General features: G+C 33.3%; 1 protein-coding gene across 35 annotated transcripts in view; it reads left to right on the top strand.

Annotated features, from left to right (window-relative positions):
- Positions 1-17,508, top strand: part of LOC124367590 (dystonin) — a 389,529-nt gene that overhangs the window by 303,952 nt on the left and 68,069 nt on the right. For all 35 annotated transcript variants that reach the window (XM_046824584.1, XM_046824679.1, XM_046824768.1 and 32 more), the window contains 14 exons: positions 1,105-1,252; positions 1,699-2,004; positions 2,531-2,727; positions 4,018-4,150; positions 5,769-5,969; positions 8,315-8,600; positions 9,216-9,385; positions 10,115-10,336; positions 11,571-11,699; positions 11,977-12,210; positions 12,566-12,805; positions 13,063-13,233; positions 16,357-16,569; positions 16,774-16,887. In XM_046824584.1, coding sequence (XP_046680540.1) covers positions 1,105-1,252; positions 1,699-2,004; positions 2,531-2,727; positions 4,018-4,150; positions 5,769-5,969; positions 8,315-8,600; positions 9,216-9,385; positions 10,115-10,336; positions 11,571-11,699; positions 11,977-12,210; positions 12,566-12,805; positions 13,063-13,233; positions 16,357-16,569; positions 16,774-16,887 — 2,764 coding nt within the window. The remainder of the gene's footprint in view (positions 1-1,104; positions 1,253-1,698; positions 2,005-2,530; positions 2,728-4,017; positions 4,151-5,768; positions 5,970-8,314; positions 8,601-9,215; positions 9,386-10,114; positions 10,337-11,570; positions 11,700-11,976; positions 12,211-12,565; positions 12,806-13,062; positions 13,234-16,356; positions 16,570-16,773; positions 16,888-17,508) is intronic.

Raw genomic sequence — 17,508 nt, forward strand, 5'->3', positions numbered from 1 at the left:
GAGGGCTCTCCATAGTGGTAACAAAATATCTTTTGATTTTAATTGTGTTAGCAATGTTTAAAAATGGTGTAAGATCTAGAAACTAAAGCAACTAAAGCCTAATAACTAAGACCATATAGTCAGGTGTTAACTTTCTCTCATACAAAAAAATCAGATCTTTCTTTACATATAGAATAGACAAACATCATATGAACATAGATAGTGTTTCTTTCTTAAAACTAAGTAGATTCAGCTGGAAAAAGTAGTAGAAGAACTATTATGTTGATACTGCCTCTTGTATTGATGAAGCGAATAATTACATTTACATTTTACTAATGTGCAAATTGTTCATCATCGGGAATCTTTATCAAGCCAAGGGCAAGAAGGAGATATAAAAAAAAAACTAAAAATCAATGAAAGTGAATAGACAGACTTTTAGTTGTCGAATAGGATTGAAATACGAAGGCTGTTTTATTTTCAACCTCCGATCTCACGTTTTAACAGCCAGGCAAGTGGCAGGTCTGAGGTGTGCGCAGTACTTGATGGCACAACTTCCCCACTCCAACTTTTGTCACTGCGGAGTTGAAGTAGCCAGTTTGTGCTGAGTTGGAGTTGCATAAAAATGACCGCCTCTATTGATTCTCGCGCCAAATTTTAATTGAAGAATGTTATTCCATAAACACAGCATTTGCTCCGATGAATTTCTGTTGCACTATTCCCTTCTGCTTGCTGGAAACAAATATACCCGCTGATAAAATAAAGGAGCTCTAAGCTTTCAGAATTACACAGCAACTTTGAAAGTGAATTCAAAATAATTCTAAACTATCAAATAAAATTTAGTCAAAACTATATTGACATAACCAAGTAGTAGTTATACTGAAGTAATGTATTTTAAAGTATATACAACTTAATCTTTGGTGATTTATTGCCTGTTGTGCAACAACAACATTATCTCTTAATGTGTATTTTCATCTTGTTGAAATTGAAAGAATAGTTATTTTTTATATAGTTTGTTAGGTCACGTCACCTGACAAGTTTTTTTATTGGTATTTACCTAAAAAATAATGTGTTTTGAGTCTTGTAAGTAAGAGAAAGATTGTCTTGAGTAACACATTTTGTGTGTAGGATCCAACTGATGGAGGACGTTAAGGACTTCCATGACACTCATGACAGTCTGTCCAACTGGCTGGCTGCCAAGGAGCGGATGATGACCGTGCTGGGACCAATCTCCAGTGACTCCCGCATGGTGCAGAGTCAAGTTCAGCAAGTGCAGGTTATTTTTTTCTCCTCTTCTATTTTAACTTCCAGTGGCAATTTTGTTTATATTTCTTTAGAAGATTCACATAGTAATTGGGTTATTTTTGTTCAAAATTTGTCTTATGCATAAATAGAATTAATATTCCACAAAGATTACTGACATCTTAAGAACATTTTGATTTTAATTGCTAAATTTTCTAATAAATCCTATTTTTTCTCATTTTCATCACCTATAGCCTGTGCCTCCAAAAATCAGCTTTATTATCTGTAAAAAGTTTAAACATTGAAGTTCTTTATTATTGAATCTGTTACAAAATGGGTTAATAATTTAGTAAATAGATCATTTATTTTAATTACATAGCATAGTGAGGCTTTGAATAAATATAATATAATTTAAAAAGTAATTTCACAAATTATGATGTTATTTTAATCTGCCTGATTACATGAAAACATTGTGTAAAGGTGATGCGAGAGGAGTTCCGTACACAGCAGCCACAACTGACACATCTAACCACAGTGGGAGAGAGTGTGTTGGTACGCGTGTCGAGTCCAGATGTCAAGGGCAAGCTGTCACGTGTAACAGCACAGTGGGCAGACTTGCTGGGGCGGCTAGATGAACGTTTGACAAGCCTGGGTGCAGCGGCCGACACCAGCCGAGAGTTTGATGCAGGACTGGCACGTCTACGTGACACACTGCAGGGCATCTCGGACCAGTTGGATGACATCCCATTGGACAGAGAGCCGGAGGAACAACTACGCAAAGTCCAGGTCAGTTGAGAAGGTGTAAAGAAAAACAATTAACTCAGCAACAAAAGACAAAGGAAAAGAGTGGTCAAAGTATTGCACTGTTTAGAGATTCAGTTTTCAGGTTTACATACTTAGTACAAAGAACTAGTAATAAATTATAAAATACTGTGGCCTAATTTTGTGAGTCCTGTTTTCACTTTTATAACGTTTTAGTTGCATACACATTTGAAAACTTAAATTGATATTTACGTACCCAAAATCATTTTCAGTGTATTCTTGGAATAAGTTCTCATTTTCTAACTTCCATTAATCATCTTTCAAATAATAAAAATTATTCATTCATTATCATAATATAATAATTATTTATGTTATTGTGTCTCAAAGTTATTTTTAGTCAGGTTTTAAAATTTAGTACTTAAACAAGTAATAAAATATTAAAAATAAAAATATTATTTCAACTTTATTATTTTTAATTAAACAGAGCTTCTGTAGAAGTTTTAGTAAAACTTGTATGAAATATGCGTGTTAAGTGTTTCTGGTGTGGCAGATGCTGGAACGCCAACTGGAGGGAGTGAGGCCATTGTTGGCTGATGCAGAGAGTGCTGGAGCCCAACTGTGTGATGTGCTGTCCGACCCTGCTTCACGTGCAGAGATACAAGCCAAGTTGGCTGCGGTCAACCGCCAGTACAACACATTACAGAAGAAACTGGACCTGCGTAAGGCTGAAATCGAGGGATCACTAAGGTAACAGTTAAGAGTGATATGTTAGTGGAATTTCTATTGTGTGGGATGATTCAGGGTTCCTTCCAAGATTTAGAAGCTCAATCCCTTTTTAACCACATAACTTTTAAGCCAGATCTGTAACTCATTGAAATCCAGATTCAAAATTAAGTTCTTGAAAGGTATTTCTCAAATTATTACAAAAATATATGGAACTCTGAGGAGAACAAGAAACACATTTTCTTTAATTTAGAAACATTTATTTAAACTCGGTTAACTTATAATTTTAATATCATATTTATTAAATTTATTTATAATTAATTAATATTTATTTATTATTAATTAAAATGATAGTAATGTTAAAAATTTCTATATATAAAAACGTTGAGAATTGAAAAATGTTAACTATATTTTATTGAATAAATAAGAGAGACTCTGATGGTAGAAATCTGCTTTACAGAATTCTAAATACAATTTATCTTTGTGCAAAATAAACTATATTATTCTATACACCATTAATTTATTGATAATTTTTAAACAATTATAAATATTAATTAATGTACTTTAAAAAATACAGTTCAGTACTTACTTATAAGTGAGTAATATAAGTATAAGTATTTAATAAATATAAGTATTTTAGTACTGTATTAAAATAATATTTATAAATGCAAACACATGTTTATTGTAGTTTTAACTATCTTTTGTTTCATTGTTATTTAATTTACCTTTATTAACAGAAATCTCACTAAAATGTGTATCTCATTTTTAAGTTTCTTTTTTATAAAATATAATGAACAGCTTTACAGTATGATTAGCATTGTTCATAGGTTTGTTACTAAATTGATTAATGTTCTCAATGTAAATTCAAAACAAAACAATTTTTTAATAATGAAAACCATACAAAATGTATGATTAGGCTTTTTGCATGAATTATGAAAAACTGTTCAACAACTAATAACATTTTAGCCACATCTATAAATAAACGATATGACAGTTCATGTAAACTACATAACTCATTTAGAAAACTCTAAATGATCTGAAGTAAGTTGTTGCAGAGAAATGACCATTTGTGAAAGGCTGATAAAATATAGTTTTATCATTGTAAGTTTTTCAGTTCACACCATGTAAGTTGAAACATTGTTAACACAAATCTTGACATAGTTTGGTCTTGCTTTGGAAAGCCATCTTCAGTTAAGAAATTATTAAACCGGATCAACACTGTAAACAGGAAGACTTAGATGATAGTGATGACACTGGCCGCGTAAGCTTGAGAGGTTTGTGTGCTAAATCTGATTAGTAACTGATGTTGTGTAGAGACGGAAGGCAGTTTGAGGCAAGCTGTGCCAAGACGCTGGGCTGGCTCTCAGAAGAACTAGGCTCTCTCAGCGAGCGACTGCTTGTATCAGCTGACCGAGATATCCTACAACAGCAAGTTGAACAACATGAGGTAAACAAATTATTCTCTAAGTAACATCATATTATAATTTGTGATGTTTATGAATAGCATTAATTTTCTTGAGATAAATAATGGAAGGTGTATTAATTTGTTTTACGTTTCTTTTAGACATTTTGATTGCATATAGGACTAAACTTAACCAGTGAGGTGTAGATTCTATATTCTTTATTATATTTGTTATTCAATTTAAATCTAGTACAGTGATACTTTTTAAAGATCACCAAATTAAATCTCCAAATCGCCTAACTTTTTATATATTACATCATTTTAAGTATTTATACAACTCTGAAATCTGAAAGAATCATTGATTTCAGTAGTGTATTTTGTCTGGGTATATTGGCAACGTTCACGTGTCAACAATGTAATAAAAATCAAGTATTGCAGAAAACATGCTAATCTTCAAAAGTAATAATCACGTAAAATAGATGTATATTATAAGTACATTGTAGAATGTGTTTATTAGTGGCGCACTAGTGTGTTTTTATCTCTAAATTTTAACATCATGAAAAATACCTGTGATTAGTGGGCCGTTGTAAATCTAGGTTATCTATGCCAGTACTGTGTCATGATTGTTTTTATTACCTAAAAAATTAATATGGTCTAGCTGGTATTTGCCTTATATAATGTATTATGTTCTAAATTTATATATAAGTTAAACAGTTAAATTAGTTTAAAAGTTAAGTTAAACTTTTTGTGAATTTCTGAAAACATTTTAACCATGATAAAATGTTAGCCCTTTCTACAGCCTATCTTAATCTAGTAGCCAAAGCAAATTAGTTTATAGTGAATATTCTGTTTTGCGACATATCTTAAAAAATAAGGCATAATTTTCTTGTCCACTAACAGGTAAGCATCACCTGGGAAATATTGTAGCCAACATTCATTGAGCATGCACATAATAGTGGATCTTTTCAAATATATATGTAAACTAAATATAACGTACAAAATGTTGAAACTGTTCTCAAAAATCTATTTGATTAAACTTAAAATAAACAATGTAACTTTTAATAGTAATGTTAACCCAAAATTAAAATTGGATTAAAACAAAACTGAGAAAAAACCCCAGTTGTGTACCAAATAAATTAACAAAATTTGTTTCACCTCTGTAGGGCTCATGCAGACAGTTCAAGACCCTCATTTCTTGTGACGAAGTGTTGGACAGTCACTTAAAATAAACCATCTATTGGTCTAGAAATGCCGTAGCATCAGTATGAGTCATGATGTGTTCTGGTTCTTATTAGAATCATTTTCACTGTCCTTTATCTACATCGAAGAACAAGTTGCAAATAAAATTCCTATACTGGTTATCGCACAAGTGGTATTGTCAGTCTAAAGCCAATTATTTTACATTTTCCAAATTATTCAAATTACAATTATCAACCTCTCTTTTGTAATGTATTAACAAAAATAAATTACACTGGGAAACAGTTTATTCTTCAAATTATTGGACTTTTTCCACCCTGTAAAACCGATCCGTATAGCCCGAAGATCTGTATAAGGTTGTACTCTAAATCAATTAATTTTTTATTGCTTAAACCAAACATAGTGTTGTTATGTTCTTATGGAGTTTTAAAACCATTGTTATATCACTAACAATACTATGTTTCAGCCGGTGTACAAGGAAGTCCTCCACAAGGAACATGAGGTAATCATGCTACTCAACAAAGGGCGGGAGTTGCTTGGGCGTAGCAGTGGTGGACAACGCAGTGATACACGCAACCTGCAGCGTGATATAGACAAGATACACCAGCAGTGGGAGAAGCTGCGGAAGGATGTGGTAGACCGCCAGACACGACTACAGACCTGCATGGTGAGTACTACTGCCTCACATTGAATAACACAAAGCTTATTAATTGTAAGAGAGGTGACCACCTGAGAGACATTAATTATCAGGTTGAGAGTATTGCCTTCTAACACTTAATACATGTGGGTCTTATATCGTCTGCTTACAGCAATGGTAGAGGAATAAGTTTGTGAAACAATACTACATCTTAGATGTCCAGAGTGATTTAAATCTTTAGTGATTTCGATAACCTTCTTATACTGAATATTTTAATCTTTTTTCCATTACCTTTTCTGCTAATTATTTGTGTTGGTGGCAAAGTAATAGTAATAAAACACATATTAGGACTTTGTTCATACATCAAAGGGTTTGTTACAATCATTGCTTCCATTCTGTTTTCAATATCCATCTAGAGAATTCGGTTGTTGGCTAACTCTTGAAATTAAATTATTTCTGTAGTTAGAGATGGTTCTCCTGGAACTCTTCCATAACTGGAAATTGTTATGATCTTCATAACAATTTTCCCTGAAAAGATTCATATCTTAATTTTCTTTAAAAGAGAGAATAATACTGTGTTTAGTCTCATTGTATCTATACTTATGGACCATGGATATGTGCTTAAGTATTAAGAGAAGAGTTGATTCTGTGTAAGGTTATCAAACCATAACTGGTAAAGTCCACAATTCGTTTTTACGGAATTTTCAAATGTTAAAAACAGTGCTTAATCTGCAAAACTATCACAATATTTAATTTTTATTTGAACTTTAAACCTACATCATTGTTTATTATAAGGATAAGCAGTTCAGTAACATTTTTATGGGTAATAAAGCATTTTGAGCAATAAGGATATAGCAATAACATTTTTATTGTTAATGGAACACATCACCAGTTTCTCAGTTTATTCTACGCCTTGTTACGTGTTACTCCTTGTCCGTTTAATTCAACTTGATAATTTACAAAATGGACCTAGATGATGATAGATTAATGGATGATGTTTGGATTCATTACGACTCGGATGGTTACATCAGTGATAGTGTTTTGTACTATAAGTACTCCGCTCAGAAAATGGTATGTTTCCAAAGTGATTGTTAGTATTGTAAATCAATATAAAACATTAAGTTTCAAAACAAAATTAATATTATCAGATGATTTTTAGTAATTTATTTAGATAACTTATTCTTTGGTGTTTCACTTACATCATTTTAAAGTATCAATACTCAAATATAAATTAAATGAATAATTAGAATGCTGGAAAGCTGGAAAATGTTGAAATAAGAAACTTTACTTATATTTATAAGACAAGTGTTTTAACTTGTTTGTGACTGTCTATTAATGATCATGCATAGCTTTGTTTAAACAGGTCATATAATGTTATTTATAACCTGTGACTGATTAAAGGAATTTATAAAGGAAAACTGTTTTGAAGTCATAGCTAAGATACACAATAGTGGTGGGAGGTTCCATGAAGATGAGTTATAAATGTATGATGTCATCATCATCATCATCATCGTCAGACGTTTCCGTTCTCACGGGTCGTCGTACACAGCCTCCTCCACTTTAGTCTATCCTTCCAGGTCTCCTCTTCATCCACCTGTATTTTCTGTAGTCCCCTTCTCTCTATGTCTTTCCACACTTGGTCCTCCCATCTTCCTCTCGGTCTTCCTCTTGGTCTTCTTCCTCCTTCCTCCTTCTCCAGTGCTATTCTAGGCATTCTATTATCTCCCATCCTCTTCACATGCCCCATCCACTGTATTCTTCTTCCTTCCATTGTCTCTTGCAGTGAAACTACCTTCAATCTTTCTCTGGTTATTTCGTTCCTTATTCTATCTCTTCTTGTACTCTTCTCTATCCCTCTTAAAAATCTCATTTCTGCAGCTTGCAATCTGCTTAAATCATTTTTAGTCCACGTCCACGTCTCTGCTCCATATAATAAAATTGGTTGGAAATAAGATTTATACATCAATACTTTTGATTCTTTCCCAATGTTCCAACTCCACACAATCTTCTTCACCAAATGTATGATGTAACATATATAAATATTTATAGATATGATTGAAACGTTTTGTTTTACTAAACAAACTGTAATCAATGCTTGAATGTCCAAAGAGTTTTATTAAGTGTGTGTTGACTAAACAAAACAAAATGATTCATTTAATACACACCTGTATTCATGTGGCCTTTTCATTACATTGCAGATTTAGTATTTGAAGCGTAGAAGAGTTTGTTAAAATAACATCTAATACACTTATAAGGTTTTTAAACTTGCAAAGTGCAGTATCAACATGTTCAAGGGGAAATAATAATGAAAGAGTACTAGAATAACTGAGATTAAAGTTGCTAATTAAAATAACAGGAAGAATTTGTGTCCTCAGGAACACTGCCGTAAATACTACCGAGCACTGGAGGCCTTCATCCCGTGGCTGGCACAGGCAGAGAACCGTGTCGACTCACTGCGGCCTGACAGCTTCAAGCGACGTGATGTTGAGAAGCAGCTGCGTGAGCTATCTGCATTCCGTAATGAGGTCTGGAAGAAGTCTGGGGAGTTTGAAAATCTGCGTACGTTGGGAGAAGCGTTCCTTGGAGCGTGTGATGTTGACAAGGAGATCGTCAAACAGGAGCTGGCTGCCGTTAAGGCACGTTGGGACAAGCTCAATAATGGTAAGTGAGGGTTTAACGTTTTTGGGTTGGTGATTAGAACTAGATTCTTATATAGTATGTTTCTTACATACACCATACCTGGTATCGTGGATAATTTTCTTTTTTGAGAGTACCCTAGTCTCTTTCTTCCAAAACTGGAGTCTATTTTATTTTTTCTCAATGCAATTTTTAAGAAAATTCAAAAGTATTACAATAAGTTCTCAAATTTACTTAATGTTCATTGAAAAGGGTTTTATACTTCACTCTTTTATAGTCGCATAGGTAGTTTGTTTAAACATATTTCATCAATGCATTCAACTTTTTGTCTGAAGTCAGGAGTAAAACCTTAGTTTTCTAAAAATTAGTTTTCTTTAAATTTGCCTCCTCACTTTTATTTACATCTATATTTCATCTCCTTTGGTCAAATCTATAATCTGTACAACAATTTGTTTCACATTGATTATGTACCCAGTACGTTTTTCTTTTATTCAAATCTAAAATTGAATTTTTTTTAGTTTAGATTTCTGACTTAAAGTTTATTTGTTTCTTGAAAATATTTTACATTTATATACCATATTGTAGAAATTTTTCATAAATCATTGGTCTTGTACAATGACACTAAATCTTGTGTCACAGAACTGCTGGAACGTACTCAGTGGCTCGAGGAGACTTCTCGTCGTCTGCTGGACTTGTCAGAGCAGCTCAGAGACTTGGCACACTCAGTACAACGGTGTGAGGATAAGCTGGCCTCCCATGATGCTCTGGGAGGAGCGGCTCGTGATCCCAAGATGCTGGACAGACTCAAGGTAAACTAAGCGGTGTGCTGGTCATGTTCTGGCTTTAAAGCAAATGCGCTCTCATTTAAAAAAATTTTATAAACTCAAAATTGACATTTGTTCTTTAATCACTTTTGTTGTTTGGTTCTGATTTAAACAGTTTGTATATGCAATTTAAGTTTTATTTATAATGTCAAATTAAACAAATTATGATTAAGTTTTACCTGCAATCACCTAAATGAAATCATGTTGCAACATGTTAGTTTTCATTTATTAAAGTGCAACATCTGGCCTGGACAACTACAATAGACAGTAATCAGAACATACTACTAACTCCAACTGCATATGACAGTTAAAACAATTATGTAGTGTGATGTGCATTATTATTCCTGTTGCAATTATACTTCCTTTCTTCTTATGAACATTGTTAACAACAAATTTATATCAGAAACATTTTAGTTTAATGTTTTTGGTTTAGAATACAAATTTAGACAGCTGAGCATTTGTATTTCAAAGCTGAAGGAGTTAAAATTCTAAGAAAAAAGTTAATATCGGAGTATAAGAAGAATTATGAGAAGGTGCATTGGATAAACTGCGAATCAGATGGGAAGATTAACTAGTTAAATCTGAGAGGAGATCTTTGCCTCGATAAAAAATAAAAGCGAGAAGGAATGTTAGCAAAGACAAAGTCCAGGTGGTTACTCGAGTTTATTAGTAAATAAGTAATGGTGCAATACTGAGCAAGATATGCTTTTGCAGGGTCTAAGAGAGGAGACAATAGGTCTGCGGAAGCCTCTGGGAACAGTACGACAGACCGCCAATGATCTTGCAGGAGAAGCAGCAGAGGCGGGAGTGTCTGGTGGGGCCCAACTTCAGGATGAGGTAGAGGGCCTGGCAGAGAGGTTAGATGAACTGCAAGCCCGCCTGGACGATAGATGCTCACAGTTACAGTCGGCCGCCACAGCACTCACACAGTTCAACGTGAGTATATACCATGTTACTGAACATGCCAAAGTGGATCGAAAGTTTATGTCTGGTCAATGTTCTGAGAAAGTTTAGGTTGTTATAAAAAGAGATGTCTATATTGTCCTGTATAGAAGTTAAAAATATATTACAATTGCAATTTTGTAACCAAAATATACTACACTCTCCATTAATCATTGGTTTGATGGCTAGAGGCACCTAATTGCACAATACTTAACCATATTATATCTGAGAGCAGCCAAGAATTGACGGTCTGGATCCAGTCAATAGTGGCACAGTGTGTCATCAAAGTTGCCATATCACTGTGCGTCTTGGTTTTGGATTGAAAAATCCACCAAACTTCTTTCATAAATCCTTTATTCAGTCCAACATGACAAATGATGAACTTCTTATTTTTCCGTTTGAAACAAACTATTTTACAATTACTATAAAATAAGAAAAATTTTTAATATGTATCGTAGTTGAATTATAAACAAAGCTAAAGGGCAGTAACAAGAACCGAGTTCTTGCGTCATCGTTTATAACATATTTTAACATTTAATAAAAATGTAATTTCTTTATTACTTAGTAATTGATGTCACCTGATAAGATTGTTACACATTTTGTACTCCCAATGCATACTAACATAAAAGTCAGTATAAAATATAAATTTCTGATAGCCTACAGTATACACTATATACTGAATCCTAAGAAATGTTGGCATATGTCAAATTTATACTTTTCTTTTACATATTTATTAAAACAAGTAAGAACAAAAAGTTATAAATAATTGGAAAAAACCAAATAATTATTTAGGTTTTTTAAGTAAGGTCCGTTTGAACATAAGTACACAACAAAAGGTTATTTCTAAAAAGTACGTTTATGTACAGAAAATACATACTTCACTCTATTTTTCGACATAGTTGCCAAGTTTGTTCAAACACTTATCATACCTCTCAACCACATTTAAAATCGTCTATTCATAAAAACTTGCCATCTGCTCTGATAACCAAAAGTTCACTGCCGTTATCACGTCATCATCATCATCATTGTAACTAAGGTGTTGTTTAACAAGGAGTAACAGATGGTAATCGCTGTGGTTGCTTCCTTGTATAAATAAATCTGCCTTAGGTATTTGAAATTTGAGAAGTAACCAATGTGATCTGAGACTTTTTATATTGAGCACTAACCCAATCTTGCTCCTCACACATTAATTCAAGGATACAAATAACAATTCATGTTCTTCCTATAGGACCAGGTTAAGGCGCTCAGCCTGGACCTGACAAGTCTGGAGGAGGAACTTGATACCATGAAGCCACCTGCAAGAGATATCAAGACTGTCCGAGTACAGATCGATGATGTCAACAAACTTGTGAACAAGGTATGCCTCTAAGACTTTTATAGACATTGGTTAATATTCCAGTCACATTTTTGAAGAGTTGATTTTTAGGGATTGACATGTCTATCTCATAAAGGGTCTATCTTGATCACCATCTATAATTTTAGTTTTTCGAACAAATAAATTTGTCACTAATTACATTTTATCAGTAATTTTGTTAGTTCATTGTGTTTAATTTCTCTAAACAAGTTCTCATTCAATAGGTTGTTAGGAAAAAAGATAATAACAATCAATGTTTACATAAGTCATGTGGTTTTAGATCGCACATGTCAGTGATGAGGTGGCCAACGCAGTGTCAGCGGGTGAGCGGTTAGTAGACAGTGGACTGGCTCCAGATGCGCAGGCCACACGCGAACAGACTGACAGCCTTGGCAGACAGTTGCAGCGGCTGGATGAGCGAGCACGTACACGCGAGACTGAACTTGACACTGTCCTCAACAGACTACACCAGTTCCAGCAGCGCCAAGCTGATGTGCTGGAAGATATACAGCAGGTAAACCTTTTTTGATTACTCAACTCAAGTAATTCTTTATTCATTCATTTTCTCTGTTTTTGTTGGCTTATCCTGTTGTAACCATAAGTGTTTTCATTAATGATAATAAACTGGCTGAATTTATTATTAATATATATTTTTATTAATGTGACACAATTTTTCAGAATTGGCCTATATTCTTAATTATAAATAACTGGAATTTAGAATCAAATTTAGGATTAAGACCGCAATATTTGGTATTTAGCCCAATCCTAGTATTATCTATTAGTTTAATATAATGAAGCTGAAAAATGATCATACATTTGCAAGTAAGACATTTAAAGTAAGTATGCTAAGTAAGGTGTGGATGTTACAGGCCAGTGAGGAGGTGAGACGTCTCAAGTCTGTTGGCTCAGAGGTGGATGTAATCAAGACACAGCAGGAAGAGTTTGCGTCGTTCCGGCGCCAGGTGGTGGAGCCAATCGCCAAGGCAGTGGATGAAGTCAACCGTCTAGGCTCAGGGCTGATACAATCGGCAGCAGGAGGCGTCAACACCTCCGCACTGGAGAAGGACCTTGAGAAAGTCAACGACAAATGGAATACCCTCAAGGATAAGGTAATGAATACAAATAATTAATTTGGCAAAGTTATAAAAAAATCAGATGTAGATATTGACTGACTGGTGCTCCTTTAATGAGTTATGTACCATATAATTGCCATAGTATGAATGATGATGACTTTGCAGGATATAGCTTATGAATTGAATTAATTTATTAGATGGTGGCCAACCATTAGACAATATTAAGTTTTAGTTTGGTAGCATGGTAACACAAGGGTAGTATGTTGGTACTAAGTACAAGTGTTGACTTACAGCTGAATGAGAGAGACCGCAAGCTGGATGTAGGACTTCTACAATCTGGCAAGTTCCAGGAGGCACTGGATGGCCTGGCCAAGTGGCTCACGGACACTGAGGAGATGGTGGCCAACCAGAAGCCCCCATCAGCTGACTACAAGGTTGTCAAAGCGCAGTTGCAAGAACAGAAGGTATGATACACAGCATATTTTTATTTTCTTCTCTTAATTTAAATTTCTTAATAAATTGATTCCTAAGTAGTTGTCTTGCTAGTTGCTAAAAAGTTGTTTTTACCAAATTAGATGGGAGAAAATACTGATTCGTAGTGATGGGCTTACCTGTTACTTTTCCATAACAGGTCTACCTGTTACTTCCACTTAAGAGACCTGTTCTTTCTTAACAGGTCTTATCTGTTATTTTGGCTAATAGGTCTAATCTGTTATTTTTACTAACCGGTCCGGGCCTGACCCTGAACTGAACTGTCCCTTACCTGTTATTTCAGTTCTGTACATATTACATAAATTGAGTATTCCAAGACAGAGAGATACAAGTACAATACTGTTCAATCCTATAAATTAACAAACTAATCACTCTGGACTTTTAGCTAATTGGTTAATATTTATGAATTTCAGCTATGTTAATAAATAATACACATGATTCAATGATTCAATAAATCCTTTTATTTAACCATGTCACACACACAAATGAGATGATTAACTGAGATTGTTAATTTTAAATATAATTACAAAAGTATTTATTAGTTTTTACAAAAAATGGTACCTAATTTCTCAATACTTACATTAATAAATGATAAAAATATATTTTAAATTTGCAAAATAGTTAAACATAAATAATTAATAATAATAACTAATTGCTACTCATCAATACTGTAAAGACACAATAGAAGAAATGGTGAAGAATACATAAATAATAATAAATCAATAAAAATGAATAATAATAACTAATTGGTATGGTACATATACTAACGAAAAATATTTTAAAGTTATAAAATATGAAACGGTGGACAATAAATATATAATAATAAATCAATAAAAATGAATAATAATAACTAATTGGTACATATACTAACAACAAATATTTTAAAGGTATAAAAATGGGTGGACAATAAATTAATAAAAATGAATAATAATAACAAAAACTTTAAATGTTGGGGACCAATTTTTAACGATTTTGGAAATGAGTTCTTCCTCATCATAATCATAAGAAGATTTATTTCTCATTTCCATCAAGTCATCTGGTTTATTATGGAGGAATGAGGAATAAATGAAACTCAACTCAAACCGGTCCTAGTCCTGAACAATGGAAATGGAATGGATCAATACTAGAGAAATAGAATGAAACAGAAGAAACTAGAAAGAAAGAAGAACAGCCTACCCAACTAGTGCTGCAGTCTGGTGGCCAGATAGAAAACTGGGACCTGTTATTGAGACCTGCTTTGCTGGCTGGCATATGCGTGGGTAACAGATAACGGCCCGGACTCCCGGTCGGTAGGTCTGTTCTATTCTGTTCCGTTCCGAGTCCCACCAGTCACAGTTCTCGGGACCTATTAAGACCTGTTAAGAGAAACTGATCGATAACAGGTCTACCTGTTACTTTATTTATCTGTTAAAAAATAACAGATCCGTTATTTTGGACCCATCACTAGATTAGTGAGTAAAAATAATTAAAAGTACTTGTAATAAATAGTCAAATATGATAAAATTTTTAAACGTTGAGTCCTAAAACCGCAACATTTTTAATAAACTTAAATTACTCTTTTTCTAGTCCTGTGAGGCATGGGTATGTCTCAATGTACTTAGCAGTAATTAGTTAAATGTTTAAGTTAATGAAATTATTTGTGAATGTTACATATACCTTACGAAATTTCTTTTTATCTTACTACATTATTTGCCTGCATGTAAACACGTTTTTAAATGCATAAATTGTAAAGGAAAATGTGTGTGTTTGTTTGGATAAAAATGTTTGTTAAAAATAGAAATAACCACATTATGCTATGTTTAGAAACGTTTTTGTAACAAAAATATTCACAAGTGTTTTAAGATATTACAGAAAAATTAATTAAAGAAAATATATTAAGTGTTTTTTTACAATCATCATAAAGTAATGAAATACATACTCTATTTCCTTAAACCTTTCAGGGCCACGACCAAATATGAGATGTTGCAAAACTTTTTCACATCTCATTTCCCTTTTTGACTAGTCAAAAGTGCCAGGCTAAAATTGGTAGTCTCTTAGGTTAAAATTTATAATTTTTCATAAAAATTATAGAATGACCTAAAAGTTGCACCAAATTACTCGTATAGATAATATACTATCAACAAAAAAATATATAGATGTAGTTTTAAGTAATTTAAAATTTAAAAAATAATGTTTTAATAGATTACATTAAAAAATTTTATTTTTTTTTTGCAAATAACTAAGAAAGGAAAAATAATTTTAATGTGGGAAGCTATTTTATTATATTGTAAATTTAGAAAGGAACAACCATACAAAATGTTGTGTTATTTCTCTCATAAATAAATTTTTTATGACACATTTTGTATAAATACACATAATTGTACTTCGCAACATTTTATAAGTGTTAAAGCAACTGACTCTTACATTGCAAGAAACTTAAAATAAATATTCACGTTATGGATGTACCGGTAAACAGATGATTGTAGGATCTATAAACAGTTTCAATACAGTTAAAAAACACTATTTACCAAGAAATATTTACACAATTTTATTTGAAATTTATTTACACTTTTTCTATTTACAAATGTGCTATTTACAATTATTTAACTCCCGTGAGATCGCAAATTGCCAGTCATTGTAACTACTACAAACAATAGCTAAGCACGTAACAACTAACACTATTAATATTTACAACCACAAAATAAAATAATGAAGAAGAATCCAGCATACAATAATACGATTACACTAAAGCATAAAGAATTAACAACAAAAGATCGAGTCAGCTAATAATGTCATGTGACAGTTACGTAATAAAAATTCATAGACCTCCAAAATAAAAATGATATTCATATTAATTATCTACAAATATTCCAGGGGATAAAAAAACATAAAACTTTAATCATTTGATGTTGTATTTATTTAAGGAAACAACGAATATCGAGGAGATTATATATTGCCGCCTGGCGCTTTTCACATATGTCACCGACGGAAATAGTTTGCCGCCTGGCACTTTTCAGACGCGATATATGGCGGCAATATATTGCCGCCTGGCCCGGAAGGGGTTAAGAAATTTGTGTAGAAATGAATAATTAAAATTGGCATATATTTGTGTGCAGTTCCTCAAGAAGATGCTGTTGGACCGGCAAAACTCGATGTCGTCGTTGTTTGCGATGGGCAGTGAGGTTGCAGCCGGAGCTGACCCGACTGAGCGAAAGGCGATTGAGCGCCAACTCAAGGACTTGATGACTCGGTTTGACAACTTAACCGAGGGCGCTGAGCAGCGGTTCGAGGCTCTGTCACAGGCCATGACCGTCGCAAAACAGTTCCAGGTTTGTCATATTCTTCTTTTATTTATTTATAGTAACAATTTAGAAAAATGTTTTATTGTAGGTTGTTGTAGAATAATGCTTTAACATAAAAAATTACAACATTAAAATAAAATATTTAGTTAATTTTATAAACTTCTTTAGAGCCTGAACGAGATATCTTCTTGAGGAGTTACTGTACACTAAATACATTTATTATTTCTCCAGGACAAACTGGTTCCAGTGGTAGAGTGGCTGGAAAAGACAGAAAAGAAGGTGAAGGACATGGAACTGGTGCCTACTGATGAAGAAAAGATTCAGCAGAGGATACGAGAACACGATGTAAGTTCTTTGTCTTCTGTAATACTCTTGATTAGGGTCAGACAGTGAACCAGAAAATATTTTGGATGAAGTAAACATTGGAAAATTTACCATTATGGATATTATTTCATGCTTTTGGTCTTATTTGTAAATAAAGGATCTGAAAGCATGTAAGTAAATCTTAACCCTTACCACGTGTATTACGGGAAATCTCGTGCGGTGAAAATGACTTTTCACACGTATTACGGTAAATCTCGCAATCAAAATTTTTGTTTTTGTCGTGAACTATAGTTTGTAAAACTGCCAATAGAATGGGGTAGAATGTTGACCGAACCTCATACAACGACTGCGCTCCACTCATTGTTCTTGGCCACCCGTTACCGTTCCGAAACTGGTTGTCATAGCAACTTAACGCCTTTCTGACTTGCAGACTGGCTCGTCTTACGGGATTTTCCGCGTAGTGAGGGTGACCAGTGCTGTTCACGAGACCTGCGCGTAAGCTTGTTCCTGTGTTGAGTTGCGTGTTTTACGTTATTTCTGAAAATCTTTTACAGTTATATTACTTCAACAATTATGATTTCAATTTGAAACACTTCATGCTTCGAATTGTTTCTTTCACAAAAATATTTTTGAAATTGGCAA

Source organism: Homalodisca vitripennis, chromosome 1 (assembly GCF_021130785.1).
Source record: "Homalodisca vitripennis isolate AUS2020 chromosome 1, UT_GWSS_2.1, whole genome shotgun sequence".
NCBI classification, from domain to species: Eukaryota; Metazoa; Arthropoda; class Insecta; order Hemiptera; family Cicadellidae; genus Homalodisca; species Homalodisca vitripennis.